Here is a 21,807-nt window from a genome sequence, read left to right on the forward strand (position 1 = left end):
AATTAATTGATCCAAAACCCTGGTGGCCAGAATGGAAATAAAATAAAGAAACACAATAATACACCAAAATTACAAGTTCATAAATATAAAAGTGACATTAGATAAATACTGATAATGCATTATAACATTGATGAAAGACATTAGTCACGAGTATTCCCCATCAAAATGCCCGTAGAATCCAAAGTTCATGCAGAGAGGTTCTTCGATTCAAATATTCTGTCATTTATTCAATATACTGTAAAAGATCAACGTGGTCCCACTGTACGAATGTGTGCGAGTAAGCACGTGTGTGCATTAAGAGGAATTACCATGGATGATCTTGGGGCATTTCTCTGCGGGTATGCAGTAGTTGTTGTGTAAAACCAGACCAGCGGGACACTGGCAGCCGGGAACACAAGGCTTAAAACAGTGGCTCTCTATCACCCCGAGTGGTACATCCACATTAAAGCAGGTTACTGGACACGGAGGACCGCACTCATCAAACACAAAGCCCCTCTCCACCGGACATCCCACCGCTGTGGACAGAGTGGCAGAGAGGGGGGAGGAGAGAGTCATCCATTAAAATAGGTTTATTCATCACTGCTTCTCCTGCTTCTCCATTCAATCATCATAAACGACGCTAAAGATGTGCGGGTGTGCGCCGTACTCACCACACAGCGACGGACTCCTCCATTGCAGTTTGACTCCGGCCTCTCTACACTGACCAGCGTAGGCCTCCAGTGTGTCGCAAAGACACTCGTCAGCGTTTGCCCCGCAGGCGCACAGATCATACACGCACGCCCCATACCAAGGTTCTGGAGGAACCACGCGGTGGCAGGGCTTGAAGACAGTGGACTTGAGAACCTTACAGCGGCCATTGGCCCCCTTCCTGGCCTGGTAGCCGGCATCCTTACAAGGGTCCACATCCTCACCATGACGGCAAGAGGAGAGGGAGTGGCTACCGTTTGCAACCTAAAATAATGACAGACATGGATGCAATGAATCACGCGCATCCCATACATTTCCCAAAACACAGGTTCTGATGAACAAACGCTTGTGCCATACTCCAGATGGAATAAGCATCCTCGTCGAGGACAAATTCAGAAAACAAGATAACGTAATAATCCATATTCTTTTTTTTTTTTGTGGATTTTGTCCCCCTTTTTCTTCCAACTGTACCCGTCCAAATACCCCGCTCTTCTGAGCTGTCCTGGTCACTGCTCCACCCCCTCTGCCAACCCAGGGAGGGCTGCAGGCTACCACATGCCTCCTACGATACATGTGGAGTTCCCAGCTGCGTCTTTTCACCTGACAGTGAGGAGTTTCGCCAGGGGGATGTAGCGCGTGGGACGATCACGCTATTCCCCCCAGTCCCCCCTCCCCCACCGAGTGTACCCTGACCGACCAGGAGAGGCGCTAGTGCAGTGACCGGGACACACACCCACACCCAGCTTCCCACCCGCAGACACGGGTGGGAAGCTGGAGTTCCCAGCTGCGTCTTTTCACCTGACAGTGAGGAGTTTCGCCAGGGGGATGTAGCGCGTGGGACGATCACGCTATTCCCCCCAGTCCCCCCTCCCCCACCGAGTGTACCCTGACCGACCAGGAGAGGCGCTAGTGCAGTGACCGGGACACACACCCACACCCAGCTTCCCACCCTACAGACACGGTTGGCCGTGTCTGTAGGGACGCCCGACCAAGCCGGAGGTAACCCGGAGATTCAAACGGCAATCCCCATGTTGGTAGGCAACGGAATAGACCGTCACGCCACCTGGATGCCCCAGTAATCCATATTCTGATTCAATGTACTAACTTGTCAGTGGCTAACATAGACATCAAGACATGAGGCTACACCGTCATGGACCTTAGTGACTCATCTCAGAGATAGCATCATTTACTAAACAACCAAAACCAGCTCAAGAAGGGCTGAGCCTCCGAGTACAGGCAGAGTTATCAAGGGGGTACCTTCCCTCCCTGTGGTCTTAGTTGAGTTAGGCCCATGACAATTCAAGAAGGCTCGACAATTTATCCCAGCATCCAAATCGATGCCTGTGTTAACTACTGCCTACAGAGAACATACCACCCTGTATCTGCACTTGTCCTACAGCTCACACCCGGTGTGACATGTGGTGTTAGCGCTCAACCTACCAGTATCAACAGCGACAGGCCAAACGAACAGCTGTCCGCTGGCTTGAATGTCATTATAAACAGCATGACGCCAGCAACTATCTTATGGGGAAAATATCTGCCATCCCTCTGCCTTACCCTCCAGCTATTGCCAAACGCGGCTTCTGATAGGCTGATCTGTCCACTGGGCATTCGGAGGTCATCCTGGTGGTAGTTATTGAAGTTTCCACATAGGCCACAGGTGTGGGTCTTATAGGAGCCGGGTACACTCACTTCCAGGTGAGAACGGCCACTCCACAGTACCTGGAGGGTCAGGGTCAAAGGGATCAGTGAGTTTATGGCTTGTGTATCTGTCACAGATCACGCAGTGTCCGGCGACCAAACAATGATAAATCAAGTCAATCATGTATGTATCAGGATGTTGTGTTACTGTAAAGCCCCTTGAGGCAAATGTGTAATTTGTGATACTGGCTATACAAATAAAACTGACTTGACTTGACAAGAAGATACAGAGAAGATCTGGAAGAACGCCGTACCTTCAGGCCAATATTAGTGTTGAGCAGAACAGTATTGGTTTGCCGCTCTACGTAGATGTAAGGTTCTCTGAGAAACGGCAGGTTCACCACTTCACCATTAACCTGAAAATTTTAGAAAGATGACTGCATCCAGCAACACAAAGGCAAACACAAATGAACATACAGTTTGTCTTTTTTTTTTTGTGGACCCCCCCCCCCTTTTCTCCCCAATTGTATCTGGCCAATTACCCCACTCTCCGAGCCATACCGGTCACTGTTCCACCCCTCTGTCGATCTGGGGAGGGCTGCAGACTACCACATGCCTCCTCCGGGACATGTGGAGTTGCCAGCCGCTTCTTTTCACCTGACAGTGAGGCGTTTCACCAGAGGGACGTAGCACATGGGAAGATCACGCGCTTCTCTCCAATTCCCCCTTCCCCTGAACAGGTGCCCCGACCGACCAGAGGAGGCACTAGTGCAGCAACCAGGACACATACTCACATCTGGCTTCCTACCTGCAGACACGGCCAGTTGTGTCTGTAGGGACGCTTGACCAAGCCGCAGGCAACACGGGGATTTGAACCAGGATCCCCGTGTTTTTTAGGCAGTGGAATAGACCACCACGCCACCCGGACACCCGTACATACAGTTTTTAAAGTGCTTTTGAAAACAAACCTTGACAACCCAGTCCTGGAGAAGCTGGACTGTCATGTCTCCTATAAACACAGTTACTTCTTTAGTCCATGACACTCCTTTGCGCCCACGGTCATCATTAGTGGCATGGATGCTATGGAAATATACAAGGCACTAATTGAGTTAGGAATGGGGGGCAACACAGTCATATATTGCCTTCCTGTATTTTTGTCAGCCAACACAAATTATATCAACATTTCTTTACTCAGGTTATTTGTGTGTCTATGTGCATCACTTGTTTGTATATTGTGTATAGGTTGTGCACTTACCTTTGAGGAATTTCGTATCAGCAGTGACTGTTATGATGTTGCAAGTGGCATTCATACGTAATCAGTTAGACACCCCCACTAATGCCACCACGTATCATGCAGAGCAACAGCTCGGGCAGCCTCACCTAAAGTCTCCATTTTCACAGTCCTGAGCCAGGACATACGTGCACGCTCCCTGGAAGTGCAACATGCGGCCATCGAAGGTGCGGTAATGCGGGTCTCCGAAGGCAATGCAGGTGGCCGGACGAGGCAGACAATGGGGACAACATACGCCTGGCACCACAGCTGGCATCTCGTCCTGAGAATAAACGTGCACAATGCAGCTCCATAAAGAACAACAGTAGACTGAGATGGAACCAGGTATCAAATATATACTAGCAGGTCTGATGCAGCGCTATGAATGCTGGCATACCAAACCTGGCATACCAAATCAAAATATATAAATCTGGCATACCACGGTTAGTGTGGTATGCCAGATTTATAACGGTATAAATCAGCATACCACTAACTGCGGTAATGGTGCTTAACAGTTCTGTATTACCCCACCATGTGTTAGGGAAAAGAAGGGTTACATTAGAACTTGGGCGGGGGGGGGGGGCAGCTAACTACTTTCTATTTTTCCATAGCGAATTGATGATAAAATTTGCCCCCCCCCTCCCTCTCCCCAATTGTATCCAGCCAATTAACCCCACTCTTCTGAGCCTTCCCGGTCGCTGCTCCACCCCCTCTGTCGATCTGGGAAGGGCTGCAGACCACCACATGCCTCCTGCAATACATGTGGAGTCGCCAGCCGACTTCTTTTCACCTGACAGTGAGGAGTTTCACCAGGGGGACGTAGCGTGTGGGAGGATCACGCTATTCCCCCCCCCAGTTTCCCCTCCCCCCTGAACAGGCGCCCCAAACGACCAGAGGAGGCGCTAGTGCAGTGACCAGGACACCCACATCTGGCTTCCCACCCACACGGGGATTTTAACCGGCGACCCCCGTGTTGGTAGGCAACGGAATAGACCGCCACGCTACCCAGGAGCCACATTTTTTTTTAGACTAAATGTACTGCCTTCATAATACTAAGCTTTTTATGTCTTATTTTCTCCCTTTTGCTTCATTCATCTAACTTTGGAATGGAGCTTGCTGCTGGAGCCTACATGGTCGTTACCCTGGTCAGACTTTGCCAAGTTTAGGTACTTTTTTTTGTTGTCTTAAAACAACTTTTTTTTTCTCCATCTTTTAGATTAATTTAATTGACTGGGAATATGAAAGCAGATTCTCATGTAGAATTAATGAAAGAACATCAGACCACAACACATGGAAATTACACCAGTCAGCCAAAACATTAATGCCACTGACAGGTAACTGAAGAACACTGACTATCTCAATACAGTGGCACCTGTGTGACCTTTAACTAGAGTTACAATGGCCATGTGTACTATTCACAGACGGTTGGGGATTGTAAGATGTTGGCAGATGTACTCCAAGGCCCCCTCTCGGTTCAGGGATGGTCGTTCCCTCTTAACATAGATGGCCTCTTTGACTCCCTGTTCAAACCATCGTTCCTCCCTATCAAGGATGTGCACATCCTCATCCTTATAATTTTTTGGTCGTTATACATCTGCCGCCATCTTTCGATGCTTTGATTGCAACATTCCTTAATCCTCTGTGAATAGTACACATGGCCTTTGAGACTCTAGTTAATGGTCACACCCATATTTGCACATGTAACCGGTCGTTGGTTTCGGTCGTTATGCAGCTGTATTGTTTATAAGGGTGGGATCCCTGCAGTCAGAGACTGAAGAGGTCACTTAGTTGAGTGATGAAACGTTTCTGTCAATAAATGTTGCGTCCAGATGAGCTCATTCAACCTTCTTTGCTGCACATAAACTCCCTGAGTGTTTTCCAAGAGTCTTGAGTGTTCCCATAATGCCTCAGCGTTCTGTTCAAAGGTCCCATGAAACAGCACTGACAGCACCACAAACGTCTGTGATTTGACACATACCCAAACGAAACAGTTCAGTGGGATTTTTCAAGAGAGGGGATTTAGATTTGACTAACAGCCAATGAGCCATTTCCCCCCCCTTTTTCTCCCCAATTACCCCACTCTTCCGAGCCGTCCCGGTCGCTGCTCCACCCCCTCTGCCGATCCGCGGAGGGCTGCAGACTACCACATGCCTCCTCCAAGTCAGTTGAGACTGAAGAGGTCCCTTAGCATCTGTCAGTAAACGTTGTGTCCACATGAACTGATCCAACCTTCTTTGATTTTCTTACCCGGATTATTGAGCATCATGCATCAAGACAGTATATGTGTAGGTTTTTGATAGTATGCGTGTGTGTGTGTGTACTGACCGTTGCACAGGCGAGGGGGGGGCAGCGTTCACTGTGACAGTGTACATCTCCAGACACACAAGTGCAGCTGGTACACTCGTCTACATCCCACTGTTCATTAGACTGATAGACTGTGCCCAGGTGTGTGCACGACACCCCCGAGTCTGTAACACATTCAGATCGCCATGGATGTGACAAGTATGTGTACACAAACAAGACAAAACCTCAGATGTCGCATAGACACCGACAGTGATGCTAACAACGGTGTGTGTTGTCATACCTTGGCATTCGTAGCAACACTTCCCGGGAACTTTCACTTGTATCTGGCCACTGTGACACAGCAAAGGTACACACTCCTCGATGCTGCACTCGATATAGCCCAGCTGAGGACCCATGTAGAAAGAATGTTTTTGCTATCCTCCCATCACAAACGGGCATTTCAGGTTAAACACAGCTCAGTGTAGCATCAGACTCCGGTCATTGGCCAGTGACTTACATTACAGGCGCAAGTGACGCAGTCGTCATCGCTGTCTGTCCAGCGTCCACCATTAGGCACGCGCCTCTTCTGACCCTCGATCACACACTCTGAGTGATGCATATTTATATTAGCAAGTCCAAAGATCTAAATTCTGGTAATACTGCATTGTGGAGAGAGAGTGTGTGTGCGTGTGTGTGTGTGTGTGTGAGGGGGTAGTATCTCACCTTCACACACAGGACAGCAGGAGTCTGGGGGCATGAACTGTTCGCTATGGGGGCAAGTGAGTGGTGGGCAGCTTTGGTGCACACAGGTCCATGTCAAGTCCTACATAAATAAGTAAATAAAGAGATGGGGACACACACACACACGGAAACAAGTCTTTATCAATTAAATTTGCTGCGGTTACACAAGTTGTACAGAATGAAGAACCTATGAAGGGTTAAACTGAAAAGGGTTGCAAATCATGGTACCTTGCACTGGCAGGTGAAGCAGGGGTCATCAGTAGCTAAGACCTCATTACCAATCAGCGTAGCGGTGCAGTTACTGAGCGGCTCTGCATACAGACACACACACACACAGAGGCAGAAATGGTATAAAAATTGACATTGACGTTATAATGCAGAAAAAAGAACATCATATTTTGACTGGCAGTATTTCTGTGATGTACTGACGTGCACAGACAGGACAGCAGGAGTCTGGGCTGGAGAACAGGATATTGTTCTTGGGACAGTCCACTAGACTCGGGCACTGTTTACGGTAACACCTCAGGTGCTGCTCTCCATCCGGCATCACCTGGTGGCCAAACAGATTTAATTACATTTCTTATGAATCAATTTGAATAAAATTAATATAGTTAATAGAAATACTAATTCAACTAATTAAAATTATAGGAGCTACCCTTTTCTCCTTATTCTCCCAATTGTATCTGGCCAATTACCCCACTTTTCCGAGCCATCCCGATCGCTGCTCCACCCCCTCTGCCGATCTGGGGAGGGACTGCAGACTACCATATGTCTCCTCTGATACATGTGGAGTCACCAGCCGCTTCTTTTCACCTGACAGTGAGGGGTTTTACCAGGGGGACGTAGTGTGTGGGAGGATCACGCTATTCCCCCTAGTTCCCCCTCGCCCCCCGAACAGGCGCCCCAACCGACCAGAGGAGGCGCTAGTGCAGCGACCAGGACACATACCCACGTCCGGCTTCCCAGCCGCAGACACGGCCAATTGTGTCTGTCGGGATGCCCGACCAAGCCGGAGGTAACACGGGGATTCGAACCGGCGAGCCCCGTGTTGGTAGGTAACGGAATAGACCGCTACGCTACCCGGACGCCTAGGTGCCACTTTTCTCAACAGTATTTCAAACCGATCTGTGCATCCAAACAGCACCACAACGCCAAATGCCCGGCATTACACTGGAGAAATTAAGCAGGGAAGTCGGGTTTGCATGCATCGTACCTCACAAGTACAGATCTGGCAGGGGTCATCGCTGGGCTGGAAGCTGTCACCTGGGCCATACACTCTACCCTCAAACACACAATCTGCTCAAACACAAGCGTTGACAGTTATCGCAGACAAGTTGGCACAAGCAAATGTTTCTCACACTAAACGCAGAACTAAACGTTCACTGGACGACACACACGAGACCATTTGCGGCTTGCATGTACGTGGGGCTTGTACGAAAATGACCTTTGAAGATGGAGGATGAGTTTACCTACCTGCACACACAGGACAGCACTCCCCCGGCACGCTGATGGTGTTGATACAGGGCGAGACACAGCGCACTTCGGAGCACGTTGTCACTCCATCCACGCACATACAGGTCATACAGGGAGTGGAGTCTGCAAACCAGCTGCTGCCTTCAGCATGCTCCTCGCCACCATACACACAACCTGAGCACAAGTACCGTGTCCATGAAAAGATTTCCTTCCGTATGATAAATATACAACTTGGAGCACTGACTTACCTCTTCCTTTTTCTTTTTAATTCTTTTTGATTTCCCTCCCATTTTCTACCCGATTGTACTTAGCCAGTTACCCTCACTCTTCAGAGCCGTCCCGGTCGCTGCTCCACCCCTTCTGCCGATCCGGAGAGGGCTGCAGACTACCACATGCCTCCTCCCATACACATGGAGTCACCAGCCGCTTCTTTTCACCTGACAGTGAGGGGTTTCACCAGGGGGATGTAGCGCGTGGGAGGATCCCGCCATTCCCCCCAGTTCCCCCTCTCCTCCGAACAGGTGCCCCGACCGACCAGAGGGGACGCTAGTGCAGCGACTAGGACACTAACCATATCCGGCTTCCCACCCGCAGACACGGCCAATTGTGTCTGTAGGGACGCTTGACCAAACCGGAGGTAACACGGGGATTCGAATCGGCGATCCCCATGTTGGTAGGCAACAAAATAGACTGCTACGCCACCAAGACGGCCCTGGAGCATTGACTTACCTCTACAACGAGGACAACAGGCTCCTGGATCGGTTACTCGGTGCATACAGGTGAGCCTGGGACACTCAGGGGAGACACATTGCACCTCACCTGCCTGGAGAATTTACAGATTAGCACATACTACACATGGAGAAACGACAATCAGACACACACACACACACACACACACACACACACACAGCTTATAGAAAAAGAGATAGACAGTTTGGAAATTATGAGTCAAACCCGGCAGGTGCATGTAGAGCAATGGTTGGAACTGAGGGTCCATTTCTGCCCGTCGCTGTACTCCTGACCCTCCAGCATACACACTGAGACAGACATGCAGAGAGAGAATGAATAACCAAGCAAAAGTTAAGAACCACAAAATGCTCCCTCTGCACCACCGTACACTAGGATAGCACCTATCATACGTGGCAGCAATCGATACCTGTGCACTGAGGGCAGCATTGTCCCGGCTTCGTTATCGGTCGGGCACAGGGGGTGGGAGGGCAGAGGATAGGCACGCAAGTGACAGTCCCCCCGACGCAGGTGCAGCGCTGGCAAGGGTTGGAGGACGGGGTGAAGGTGTGCCTGTCAGTGTGGGCCACACCTTCATACAAACACGAGTCACAAATGGGACAGCAGGCATCCGAGGGGACAGGATGGGTACACTGGACTGGACATGGCCTCTTCTGGCAGGTCACTACCTCGTTCTTACCGGGGGAAAAAGAGAAACGGGGTGGGGGTTGAAAAGAGGAAAAAATGGGGAAGAAACCACAAAGAGAGACAGAGAGCAGGGTTCCTTAAGGAAGAAAGTGAGGCAAAGAGGACAAATGAAATCTTATTTTGAGTCCATGCAAACATTCAGTTGGAATCAGGGCTGAGGAGGAGGTACTGTCATACTGACCAAGCAGGTGCACGTGGAGCAAGGGTCAGTGGGTGGGGTGAAGGAGGTGCCGGACTGATACTCCTCCCGCTGATGCAGACACACCCCTGTGCAGATGGGGCAGCACTCCCCTGGTGGAGTCACAGGGCGTGCGCACAAAACGCTCGGGCAGGACACAGGCACACACGCTACACCGCCATTCTACACACACACACACACACACACACACACACACACACACACACACACACACACACACACATACGTGGTCATCATTAGTTTATAAATTACTTTTTTATCCTGATATTCAGGTAAAGTGTTTGAAATGTGTGCACTTTCAATTGAGAGCTGAACCATATTTGACATACCAGACAGGAGCAGAGCTGACAGTGGTCTGTAGGGTGGGTGAAGCGCTCTCCACTGAAACAGTCTCGGCCATTGAAGTGGCAGCCATCGCACACTCCACATACACAGCCATCCAACGCAGGGTGAGGGCACGGCACCGCAGGGCATGTTCGTTTCACACACACCACCTCACCTCTCTGTCGAGAACAAAAACAAAAGTAATCTGATGGGGGCGTCCGGGTGGCGTGGCGGTCTATTCCGTTGCCTGCCAACATGGGGATCGCTGGTTCAAATCCCCGTGTTACATCCGGCTTAGCCGGGCGTCCCTACAGACACAACTGGCCATGTCTGCAAGTGGGAAGCCGGATGTGGGTACATGTCCTGGTCGCTGCACTAGCGCCTCCTCTGGTCGACCGGGGCCCCTGTTCGGGGAGGAGGGGGAACTGGGGGGAATAGTGTGATCCTCCCACGCGCTACGTCCCCCTGGTGAAACTGCTCACTGTCAGGTGAAAAGAAGCGGCTGGCGACTCCACATGTATCGGAGGAGGCATGTGGTAGTCTGCAGCCCTCCCCGGATCAGCAGAGAGGGTGGAGCAGCGACCGGGACGGCTCAGAAGAGTGGAGTAGTTGGCGAAGTACAATTGGGGAGAAAAAGGGGGAAAAATTTAACAAATAATAATAAAAAAATAAATAAAAATTAATAATCTGATGGGGAAATGACTATCAAGCATGACAGCAGTAGCGACTTGCCCTATTTGATATGACCCTGAGCTCTTACACTCTTTTCCCACTCACTGTGCACGTGCAGTCCTGACATCCTTCTCTTCCTCCTGCCAGGACCTGTCCGTTGACGTATGTCACACCTTGGAAGAGACAACCTAAAGACAAAATAAACAAACGGCATTCATTATTAAGACACGTGTGGTAAGCCGATGCAGTGCAGGGCGTCATGCTACGTCGGCAGTTGATATACCATCACAGATGGGACAGCCGCATGGGTTGGTGACAGGGTGAGGACAGGGGGCTGGCTGACAGTGCTTTCTCACGCACCTCACTGAACCACTCTATGAGCAAATAAATAAACAAATTTTTAAAAAAATCAGGAGATCAGCACTACACAAAGTATCTCAAAATAGATTACTCAAGCAGTGTGTATATTTTTGCATCTGCATCACCTGGCAAGTACACTCAGAGCAGTGGTTACTCGGGTCCGGGATGGACTGACCATTGATGAGGACCAGATTGTTGTAGGAACAGCCTGTCCAACAACGATAGACAATATTTACAGTCACTGATGTAACATAATTTCAAAAATGCGGTCTGTGTTTGATGACATATTGAGTTATTCATGTGTAAAATTCACGTATAAAGTTTATACATACGGTTGCATTCTCCACAGCATTGCCCTGGGGGTGTGTAAGGGTGGCTGCAGTCCTCATAACAAGGTAGCTTGGTGCAAACAACATCCCCGCCATAGCAAGTGCATATACCACAGGGGTCCTGTCCACTGACAAACTCATAACCGTCAGGATATTCTTGACCATCGTACATGCAGCCTGCAGAGAGATGAGAGAGACAGACGGACAAGTAACGAGGAGAAATGAATTTCTGCACAGATGGGAGCCTTAGTGGTATTCAAACACACGGCTGGGGGTAAACCCCATCCTCTTGCCCCAATCTGATCACTCACCATCACAGGCCATGCAGCACTGTCGCTGAACTGGGTAGCGACAGTTGGACGGCGGACAATGCTTCCTTTCACATCTGACGGAGCCTTCTCGACACACACACATGCCGCATGGGTCCGACACGTCGTCCCACATCTCCCCACTGGCTCGCTCTCTTCCCTCGTACAGACATCCTGGCAGAGGAGCAAAAATGTGGAAGCCCTTGTGCATGCAATATGTCAAGCAGTGCTTTAATATGGTGTGTAGAATATCCTCGAAATATACATACATGTTGAAATGATAAAGAATCTGATCATGTGGAATAAAGTTTCCAGTGATCCCAACTGATAATTTCAGATGCTTGCAAAGTTACTAGTGCCACGTATCAAAACCGCTTTGAGATACCAGGTAAAGAACTAGTACCTTCGCAGGTCCGACAGCACTCCTGGGTGATTGGGTGGGTGCACTGGGCGAGGGCGCAGGGCTTGCGTTGACAGTGCACCGTCCCGTTGGTGCAGAGACACAATCGACAGGTGTCGGCTGAGTCGTAGAAACGCTCTGTGTGTCTGTAGGGCTGCTGTTGGTACACACAGTCCAAAGGTGGCGCTATGGAAATGGCAAAAGAAAACAATTGTCCCAACTCTAGAACGTCAATGCCCAGTTTCAAAACAATTTGCCATCAAGGGGCAACGATTTGCAGGTTTTTAATCTTATATCTGAAATTGGATTTTTTCCCATTAATAAATGTCTATTTTATCCATCTGGACCATGAGGTCAGATGACATGATACTAAATGGCATCTTTACCATTGTTGGAGACACTCTCCATATACCGCTAATGATTTTTTTTTTGAGGGGGGGGGGATTTCCCCCCCCCCTTTCCCCCAATTGTACTTGGCCAATTACCCAATTTTCTGAGCCATCCCGGTCATTGCTCCACCCCCTCTGCCAATCCGGGGAGGGCTGCAGACTACCACATGTCTCCTCCCAATACATGTGGAGTCGCCAGCTGCTTCTTTTCACCTGACAGTGGGGAGTTTCCCCCCAGTTCCCCCTCCCTCTCAAACAGGTACCCCGACCGACCAGAGGAGGCGTTAGTGCAGCGATCAGGGCACATACTCACATCCGGCTTCCCACCCACAGACACGGCCGATTGTGTCTGTAGGGACGCCAGACCAAGCTGGAGGTAACATGAGCATTCAAACCAGCGATCCCCATGTTGGTAGGCAACAGAATAGACTGCTACGCTATCTGGATGCCCAGCTAATGAAATTTTTGACGAGATAGGACAAGCACTGGTGCAGCAGCAAACCCATTCCTTCTCAAACAGGAAAAAGGGTCGAAATGTAATGACGATATGGTGATGCTTCTGTCGGACAGGTGATTCTACCAATCTTACAGTTTATATCACTGTACAACAATGTTCCCCATAATGTTTAATGTAGTTTTCAATACATTACATTCCCTGTGTTAACTTTGCTCCTAGCATGGCATTTTTACAAGAGTGGGAACTGTTTACTGCTGAGCTGACGGCATGTAAGCAACAATGGCCGCTGCACCTTGTTGTTCTTGCTGCAAGAGACGAGGAACAGATCAGGGAAATCACTGATTTCAGCTTCAAACAAGTGCTAAAAAAGCTTATTCAGGGGAGGGGGGGTAATAATAAGCGATATAAGCCAGTGTAAAACCACAGCTGGTAGTTTATACCTTTAACTCCCTCCGTCTCTAACGGCATGTAATTAAACACCACTACCACAGCAAATCTCTCTTCCTCCTCTCCATCTGCAAAGCTTTGTCTCCCTGCTGTTGCTTACCAGGACATTGCGGGCAGCACTCTCCAGGAAGTCGGCTCGGGTTGGAGCACTGCAGAGGAGGGCACCTCTTCTTCAGACAATGGACATTGCCATTCTACAATGAGCACAACACAAATTTGATGGTCACCTTAGCTTGGACAAATCGCAAGTCAGCAGTGTATATTAGACTGCAACTGTCTGTAGCCTTACTATGCAGTTGCAGGTCCTGCATGCATCAGTAGGATGGGGAAACTCTTCTCCGTTGGGGTAATCCTTCCCAGCATAGCTGCAACCTAAAGTAGAAGGCGCCAAGATGTATATATGTTGATAGTCTTAACTAATAACTTCTGCATGATAGCCTAATGTTAATTCGTCAGGTAAACTATTTGCATCCCGTGGGAGCAGGTTGAGAATTCCTCACCGTTGCAGTTAGTCTGGCAGCATGTCCCGGGCAGCGGGGCATTACAGTTAGGACGTGGGCACTGAGAAGGACGGCAGTCGACTCTTCCTCCCACACACACGCATTCCTCACATGAGCTCACAGGATTAGGGAAAGCCTCGCCATCAACAAATACACGATTTTCAAAAGTACAGTCTATGGCACACACACACACACACACACACACACACACACACACAAACGTTACTGAGCTGATTGGTGATACCATACAGCACAAGCAATGACAACAAGATGCAGATATATTGCTTAACCTTGCAGTACAATGCCACGTGTTCAGAATTGTGTGTTTGGTTACCAGGACATTTAGCGCAGCACTCTCCAGGTGGTGTGTACGAGTTTGTACAGTTGAGAGGTCGGCAGGGTCTTCTCGTACACTCTACGTTGCCATCCTGAGGAAATGGGTGAGAGTGAGATTTTTAGGGGGTTTTTTTTTGGGGGGGGGGGACTTTTTTTCCCTACTTTTTCGCCCCAATTGTATCTGGCCAATTACCCCACACTTCCGAGCCGCCTCGGTCGCTGCTCCACCCCCCTCTGCCGATCCGGGGAGGGCTGCAGACTACCACGTCTCCTCCGATACATGTGGAGTCGCCTGCCGCTTCTTTTCACCTGACAGTGAGGAGTTTCGCCAGGGGGGACGTAGCGCGTGGGAGGATCACACTATTCCCCCCAGTTCCCCCTCCCCCCCGAACGGGCACACCGATCGACTAGAGGAGGCACTAGTGCAGCGATCAGGACACATACCCACATCCGGCTCCCCACTTGCAGACACACGGCTAATTGTGTCTGCAGAGACGCCCGACCACGCCGGAGGTAACACGGGGATTCGAACCGGCGAACCCTGTGTCGGTAGGCAACAGAATAGACCGCTACACTACCCGGACGCCCCGAGTGTGAGATTTTCAGCGCATAATGCACATACGTTCATTGGTGTGAAATAGAAAAAAAACTTTCTGTGAGCTCAAGGGGATGTGTTCTCACCAGACAGGTGCAGACATGGCATGGCTTATCAGGGGTTGTGAACCTCTGTCCATTGCTATAGATACGATGGTTATAGGTGCAGCTTTCACACACTGCACAACAGGAGCCTAAAAAACAGAGAGATGGGTTAGAGGTTACACAGCCGTATGCACGTAAACATGGACACAGATGTGGAAAGACGCATAAAAATATAGAAGTACATGCTTACCAGTTTTCTTGGTGGGGTGCAGGCAATCAGTAGGGGGGCAATGTGTGTGTGTACACACAGTCTCCCCATTCACACAAGAGCAGCTGGAGCAGGGCCCCTCAGGATGCCACTGGGAACCCTCTATATACTCTACCCCATCCAACACACACACTAGAGAGAGACAGAGAGGTCCAGAGACATTACTCTCTAAGGTGTGTGTGTGTGTGTGTGTGATCTTGTTTAGCTATATTTGTAAGGACCAATTTCCATCCATCCATTATCCAAGCCGCTTATCCCAACTGGGATCACGGGATGCTGGAGCCTACCCCTACAGACTTTGGCTGGCAGGCGGGGAGACACCCCGGACAGGCCACCAGTCCATCACAGGGCCGACACATTCACACACACACATTCACACCTAGGGACAATTTAGTACAGCCGATTCACCTGACCTACATGACTGTGGGAGGAAACCGGAGCACCCGGAGGAAACCCACGTAGACATGGGGAGAACATGCAAACTCCACACAGAGGAGGACCTGGGATGACCCCCATGGTTGGACAACCCCGGGGTTCAAACCCAGGACCCTCTTGCTGTGAGGTGACCGTGCTAACCACTGCACCACCGTGCCACCTGTAAGGACCAATTTGAATTTTTTTAACCAAAAGGACAATTGGACCATCGGGCATTTTTGCAAAGTGGGGAGGGTTTGGCCAGCCATCACTTCTTTATGGTTCTACTGTAGGGTTAGGACTTGGATTTACGGTTAAGGTTAGAATTAGGGTAAGGTTAAATTTAAAGCAAACTTTAAGGTTAAGTACGTAGTTGTGGGGGTTAAGGTTAGCATTAAGGGCTAGGGAATTAATGTAGGCAATGAGCATCCTCACAAATATAGAAAAACAAATGTTTGTGTGTGTGTTATCTATGTGTGTGTGTGTGTGTGTGTGTGTGTGTGTGTGTGTGTGTGATGCAGACCCAAGCGCATGTGTTTTTCGGTGAGTACCTTTACAGATAGGGCAACAGAAATGTGGGTCGTTGATAGGGTTGGAGCACTGGACAGGAGAGCACTTCTCCTCGTGGCATATCACACTGCCCCCCTAAGAGAAAAGCATATGCACATCCACGTACACAGTACACTGTGTACATGGATGCATGTTTGTGTGTCAGCTGGAGGTGGAGAGCCTGGGAGTGGCTCTGCTGGGCCAGTGGATGTAAACCGAGTTACCGAGAGATCGCATACTTACAGCATTGTTAACCGTGTGCTGTTTGTTTGCAGACGAGACACATAAAACCCAGATAGCATCCGGATGTGGGCCACTTCAGGCAATGATGCGGCACTGACGGCCTTCTTCTGGCCCTGACAAAATGGATGTGAGCCTGAAGTGACCCACATGTATAATAACAAATATGGCCCAAATATGCCAAATCAAATGTGGGCCTTTTTTGGCAAAGATGCGGTGCTCTCGGCAACATGTAATCTGGATGTGACCCTGAAGTGGCCCGTGTGGTAAATGGTGACTATGGCCCAAATATTCCAAAACAAATATGGGCCACCTTTGGCAAATATGTGGCACATGCGGCAATGGTTCTGGCCCAGATCTGACAAACAGGAGCAGACCACCCAAGTGCAATAATTCCAAGTGGTATGTGGGCCGGATGAAAGTGTCGGGTGTGGGACAGGTCCGGGCCACAGCAATTTCGCTATCTGGTAAGGTGGAGAATTGGATTGCTCTGTGGAGTAGAGACTAAACAAAGATTCTCCCTTGAAAAAAATGTGGCTGACGACTGATAGCGCGCAAGAGTACGCCAACTGTATGTCTGTCCAAACCCAGCCTCCCCTCTCCATCCCTTTCCCAAGTTTAGCAAGGATTTGCGCTACATTGTCTGCTGAAAGAAATACAGCATCACAACAAATCTCCCCGCAGGTTTTTCTTCCATTACAGGTTCCTCATCCTGGTGAGCCCTTCATCTTGTCTCTCTGCCCTAGCTTTGATAAAAAAAAAAAATTGCACTTATTTAGAATTAAAGTTGTTTGTTCGGCGTTTGCCTAGGTTCTAGAGTATAGTAATGCAGCTCCGACACCTTTTCTTGACTTTCCAGACTTACCTTACACCTGCATTGCAGGCAAGGTCCACTCCCAGCAGGGCTGAATACTTTACCGTTGGCATAGACCCGTCTGTCATACTCACACTCTGCGAGAACACATGGAACACAATTTATTTTTAATTCAATTAATTTAATTTAGTTTGTTTGAGTTCATTTTTAAGAGAGGAAAATGACACAAAACAGAACGAAATGAAGTTTTAAAAAAAAGGAAAATCTCTTGTTTACTAATGTGTTACATTCACCATCGCAGGTGGGACAGCATTGTCCTCTGGGCTTGGCCGGGTGGCTGCAGTGCAGCGTGGGACACGATGCATCGGTTCGCCTACAGGACACCTCACCTGCCTGACACGGCGAGACAGGGGAAGGACTTACCAAGATTTTTTTTTTTTTTTAGAAAATTTACAACAATGGCATGGTACAGTGTCTTAACAATGATCCAGGTGACAAAAAAGTCTTAACATGGGCACATACAAAACAAAAGGGTATAGCAAGAGGTTAGAATGGAAAAAAAGGAAAAATAAAGGAAAACAAAAATAATAATATAAACAGCAGGGAGTACGGGGAGAGCGTTAGGGGTTCTCTGCAAGGTCAAGCTTCTCAACTAAATTGCAAAGTATTACTGCATTCTTTTTCTCCATACCTTATCAAGAAGTAAAACGGCCAAGGCGGTCATTATGACCGTTTTGGATTTTCAAAGTTTGATAACTTTGTGAATAAAAAAAAAAAGTACAGACCTGCTGCTCCCTGAATGCTCCTAAAATTGTCTATGTTTGCATTAAAATTAGTTTTAGATCAATTGCACACAAAAAAAGTTATAAGATCTACCTAAAACGACCATGACCGGTCAAAATGACCACGCATAATTTGCGCGCCATGTCACTACTCACGGGGCGTGTTGGTCACGTCATTTCCTTCGCGACGTTCATCGCTCTGTCCTAGAAACACACTAGCGTCCTTCAGTGCAGAGAAATAGTCCAAACTTGAGTTCTGATTATTTCTAACATGTCTGGTTACAGACACCGTTACAGACGCACCATGACTACCACCGAGGCGCTGCAGTATTTACAGGCGCTGGACAGCGGCCATTTTAAATTGTTTGAAAAATAGTATTAAAAGTTGTTAAAATGTTAATTTTGGTGTCAGTTAGTTTCATAACAGACATACTAACATATGTAATGCATTAATATATCAACTGGGTAATTTATCTTGACAGAATATAGAGTTTAAAAACCATTGGGAACGCCCATGGTTGTTCTAGCAATTGTTAAGTTCCGGTCGTTGCTTGGGACTGTTTCAATATTTATTTTCAGTTCTTTTTTTTACATTTCAGGTTTTACTGGCCTTGTTACATTTGTTAGATTAGTAATATGTGTTTTCCGTGTTGTTTTTCAGGTAATATTTTCCACTTTTTCAATTTTGCTATTCAAGTTCAACCATGTCTCTCTGAACTTTAAATTGTTTGAAAATAGTATTAAAATTGTTAAAATTTTAATTTTGGTGTCAGGCGTTTCCTAACAGACATACTAACATATGCATAATGCATTGATATCTCAATCGGGTATATATCTTGACAGAATATAGAGTTTAATAACCGGTGGTCATTTTGACTGCCCATGGTTGTTTTAGGCTGGGGTGAAATCCCGGTGGAAAGGATGCATCCAGATGTGGACAGTTATTCTGGTTCTGTAGAATGTAAGCCTCACACCCAGCAAGAACATTTTTCAGGATTTGGGAAAAATGTCCTCATTTTCAGCTGACAGAGTTACGAGATTGCAACAGGCTTATTTAGTTCCATAGTGTATAAAAGAACGAGCACATCGAGTGCCTTGAAAATGTTCAGTTAGCATTATAAAACATGAAACTTTCCCAATTCATACACACAGAGCAATGGCAGCGGAGGCAGGGGTCTGCCCTGGAGAGGAAGTCCTGTCCATCTAGATATAGCTTAGCCTCGTACTCACACTGCTCACATCTGCAGGAGAGACAACCACACCACACAATTTTCAATTTTGGATTTTTCCAATGCTGTTTAGCATGAAGAGCATATTACTAACTCTAACAAAGGTCTCTAATTTGCGGTACTACATCTAACATAAAATCTGTGTTTCAATAGTTCTTGCAAACAAGTTCAAAACAAGAGTTTAATGAGGTAGACACATGTAGATTGTGGAAGGGCCTGGATAAAGTCAAGCTGCAAAGCATGGGGATAGTTAAAGAGCGGTCATACCTTGGACAGCAGTCTCCAGGACGATGCACAGGGTTTCGACAAGACACGGCAGGACACAGAAGGGGTGAACACACGACATTTCCATTCTGCTCAGGAAAGAACAAATGAACCAGGATATATAACTCAAGATACACACCCAGATAGCAAAATTGCTGTGGCCCGGACCCGTCCCACACCCAACACTTCATCCGGCCCACATACCACGTGGAATGATGGCACTTGGGCAGTCCGCTCTTGTTTGCCAGATCTGGGCCAGATCAAAGCCATAGCAATGCTGCATGTGCCACATATTTGCCAAAGGTGGCCCATATTTGTTTTGTGATATTTGGGCCATATTCTTCATTTACCACACGGGCCACTTCAGGGTCACATCCAGATTACATGTTGCCGAGAGCACCTCATCTTTGCCAAAAAAAGGCCCACATTTGATTTTGCATATTTGGGCCCCATCTGCTATTATACATGTGGGCCACTTCAGGCTCACATCCATTTTGTCAGGGCCAGAAGAAGGCCATAAGTGCTGCATCATTGCCTGAAGTGGGCCACATCCGGATGCTATCTGGGCATGCAACTCAACTTGTACCAGCTACTTGGATTTTTATGAGGGTTTGCTTACCACGCATACACATTCCTGACAACGGTCTCTGGCGGGGATCACAGCTCCATTAAGAAAGTCTTGACCGTTCACACCGCAACCTGCGACACACAAATGTATACTGCATCACTGCAGTGCAATGATGACACAAACACCGCTGTAGCAAGGTAAAGGAGCCCACCGTGGCAAATGGGGCAGCAGGTGTGAGGTGGGGGAGATGAGGGGTTTTTACAAGGGGTCTGACATCGTTCCCTCTCACAACTGACACGGCCCTCCTGGTGAGAGGAAAACACACGGGGGACCTCGTCAAATTCAACGCTAAGATTCAACACACAATAAATCACCCCGTCGCAAAGTACGGGTGTGGGACAGTCAAGACACTAAAATGTATGGTTAGTAGACAGTAAATAGTAGACAGACAGACTGACCTCACAGCGGCACACATCACAGGGGCTCTCCACTGGTCTCCACTCGGCTCTGTGGTCATACTTGATGCCAAAATGGATGCAGCCTGCAATCAAACATTATAGCAGTTACCTATCTATCCAGCTATCATCACATCAAAATTAACATTGTAGTTAAAAGTCAAATATGATGCTACTTAATGCCATGAACAGACATTCATTACATTACAATTACTCACTGCTCTTAACTATGAAATGTTAGTGCAAAGTACATAAATATGTTTTTTTAAATTAATTAATTAATCTATTTATTTTACATATATTTCTTAAGGTTCTGCAAAGTTTATTTTGTTAGGCACTGACCTCTGCATCTTTGGCAGCACTCTCTGGGTAAAGTCTCCAGTTCATTGCAGTCTAGTCGTGGGCAGGGATTAGGGTAGCATTCCCTACTACCACCCTATTTACCAGTAGAAATTGGGAAAAGAGTGGGGAGGTTGGTGAGACAGGAGAGATAGGAGGAACGGAGGAGCACAGAGGAATTATTTAGCAGTGATAATTTAATTTTCTGTGTTTTACTGTGTGTGTGTGTGTGTGTGTGTGTGTGTGTGTCTGTGTCTGCGTGTCTGTGTGTTGATGTGGTTGTTTGGGAGTGGGTGAGGGTGTTTGTGGGTGTGTATGAGTGTCCATCCATCCATCAATTATTGCTTATCCTACTCAGGGTCGCGGGGATGCTGGAGCCTAGCCCAGCAGTCATTGGGTGGCAGGTGGGGAGACACCCTGGACAGGCTGCCAGTCCATCACAGGGCCGAGAGAACCAGACCTTGTAAACCGGAGAACCCGGAGGAAACCCACACAGACACGGAGAGAACATGCAAACTCCACACAGGGGATGACTTGGGATGACCCCCAAGGTTGGACAACCCCGGGGCTCGATCCCCAGACCTTCTTGCTGTGAGGCGACCGTGCTGCCCAGCGTGTATGAGTGTGTGTATGCGAAATGTATTTTTGCGAAGAAGATACTCACCCTGCATGTACAGGTCTGACAACCATCTATAGTGTTGTAGGACACATTACGGGGTAGGTCATCCAACCCACAACCTGGAGGGCAGACATTGTAGAAGTCATTGGAAAGGCACATTTGTGTGCTTTGTGCATGTGAGTGTTCTGTGCGTGTTGAACTGGTCGCTGTCCAAACCCACACCAAGACAGAGAGAAGAGCAAAAGAAAGAGAAGAATGTGCAAATTTTGTCTGAACATTACAGCCGGTCTGTAAGTCCGCCCACCTTTCACCACTTTTCCTTACTTGCCCCTGTTTCTCTCTCTCTCGCAAACACAAACACACGGACACAAACTCTT

At 48.2% G+C, this 21,807-nt stretch overlaps 1 protein-coding gene across 1 annotated transcript in view; it reads right to left on the minus strand.

Annotated features, from left to right (window-relative positions):
* Window positions 1-294: 294 nt before the first annotated feature.
* The window catches only part of kcp (kielin cysteine rich BMP regulator), a 39,917-nt gene continuing 18,404 nt past the window's right edge, over window positions 295-21,807 (minus strand). The window contains exons 7-47 of the mRNA XM_056282494.1: window positions 21,476-21,549; window positions 20,815-20,908; window positions 20,476-20,558; window positions 20,229-20,322; window positions 20,072-20,148; window positions 19,453-19,541; window positions 19,107-19,197; window positions 17,468-17,567; window positions 17,226-17,311; window positions 16,123-16,216; window positions 15,140-15,289; window positions 14,932-15,038; window positions 14,249-14,342; window positions 13,915-14,088; window positions 13,704-13,786; window positions 13,515-13,608; window positions 12,125-12,307; window positions 11,725-11,895; window positions 11,417-11,590; window positions 11,210-11,292; window positions 11,008-11,098; window positions 10,830-10,912; window positions 10,058-10,231; window positions 9,711-9,890; window positions 9,252-9,516; window positions 9,050-9,132; window positions 8,825-8,918; window positions 8,096-8,269; window positions 7,836-7,918; window positions 7,052-7,172; window positions 6,851-6,933; window positions 6,605-6,704; window positions 6,399-6,487; window positions 6,183-6,285; window positions 5,924-6,066; window positions 3,709-3,881; window positions 3,297-3,408; window positions 2,643-2,744; window positions 2,245-2,409; window positions 651-951; window positions 295-515 (exon numbers count right to left, since the gene is read on the minus strand). Of these exons, the coding sequence (XP_056138469.1) occupies window positions 295-515; window positions 651-951; window positions 2,245-2,409; window positions 2,643-2,744; window positions 3,297-3,408; window positions 3,709-3,881; window positions 5,924-6,066; window positions 6,183-6,285; window positions 6,399-6,487; window positions 6,605-6,704; window positions 6,851-6,933; window positions 7,052-7,172; window positions 7,836-7,918; window positions 8,096-8,269; window positions 8,825-8,918; window positions 9,050-9,132; window positions 9,252-9,516; window positions 9,711-9,890; window positions 10,058-10,231; window positions 10,830-10,912; window positions 11,008-11,098; window positions 11,210-11,292; window positions 11,417-11,590; window positions 11,725-11,895; window positions 12,125-12,307; window positions 13,515-13,608; window positions 13,704-13,786; window positions 13,915-14,088; window positions 14,249-14,342; window positions 14,932-15,038; window positions 15,140-15,289; window positions 16,123-16,216; window positions 17,226-17,311; window positions 17,468-17,567; window positions 19,107-19,197; window positions 19,453-19,541; window positions 20,072-20,148; window positions 20,229-20,322; window positions 20,476-20,558; window positions 20,815-20,908; window positions 21,476-21,549 (5,135 nt within the window). The remainder of the gene's footprint in view (window positions 516-650; window positions 952-2,244; window positions 2,410-2,642; window positions 2,745-3,296; window positions 3,409-3,708; window positions 3,882-5,923; window positions 6,067-6,182; window positions 6,286-6,398; window positions 6,488-6,604; window positions 6,705-6,850; window positions 6,934-7,051; window positions 7,173-7,835; window positions 7,919-8,095; window positions 8,270-8,824; window positions 8,919-9,049; window positions 9,133-9,251; window positions 9,517-9,710; window positions 9,891-10,057; window positions 10,232-10,829; window positions 10,913-11,007; window positions 11,099-11,209; window positions 11,293-11,416; window positions 11,591-11,724; window positions 11,896-12,124; window positions 12,308-13,514; window positions 13,609-13,703; window positions 13,787-13,914; window positions 14,089-14,248; window positions 14,343-14,931; window positions 15,039-15,139; window positions 15,290-16,122; window positions 16,217-17,225; window positions 17,312-17,467; window positions 17,568-19,106; window positions 19,198-19,452; window positions 19,542-20,071; window positions 20,149-20,228; window positions 20,323-20,475; window positions 20,559-20,814; window positions 20,909-21,475; window positions 21,550-21,807) is intronic.

Source organism: Lampris incognitus, chromosome 6 (genome assembly GCF_029633865.1).
Source record: "Lampris incognitus isolate fLamInc1 chromosome 6, fLamInc1.hap2, whole genome shotgun sequence".
Lineage (NCBI taxonomy): Eukaryota > Metazoa > Chordata > Actinopteri > Lampriformes > Lampridae > Lampris > Lampris incognitus.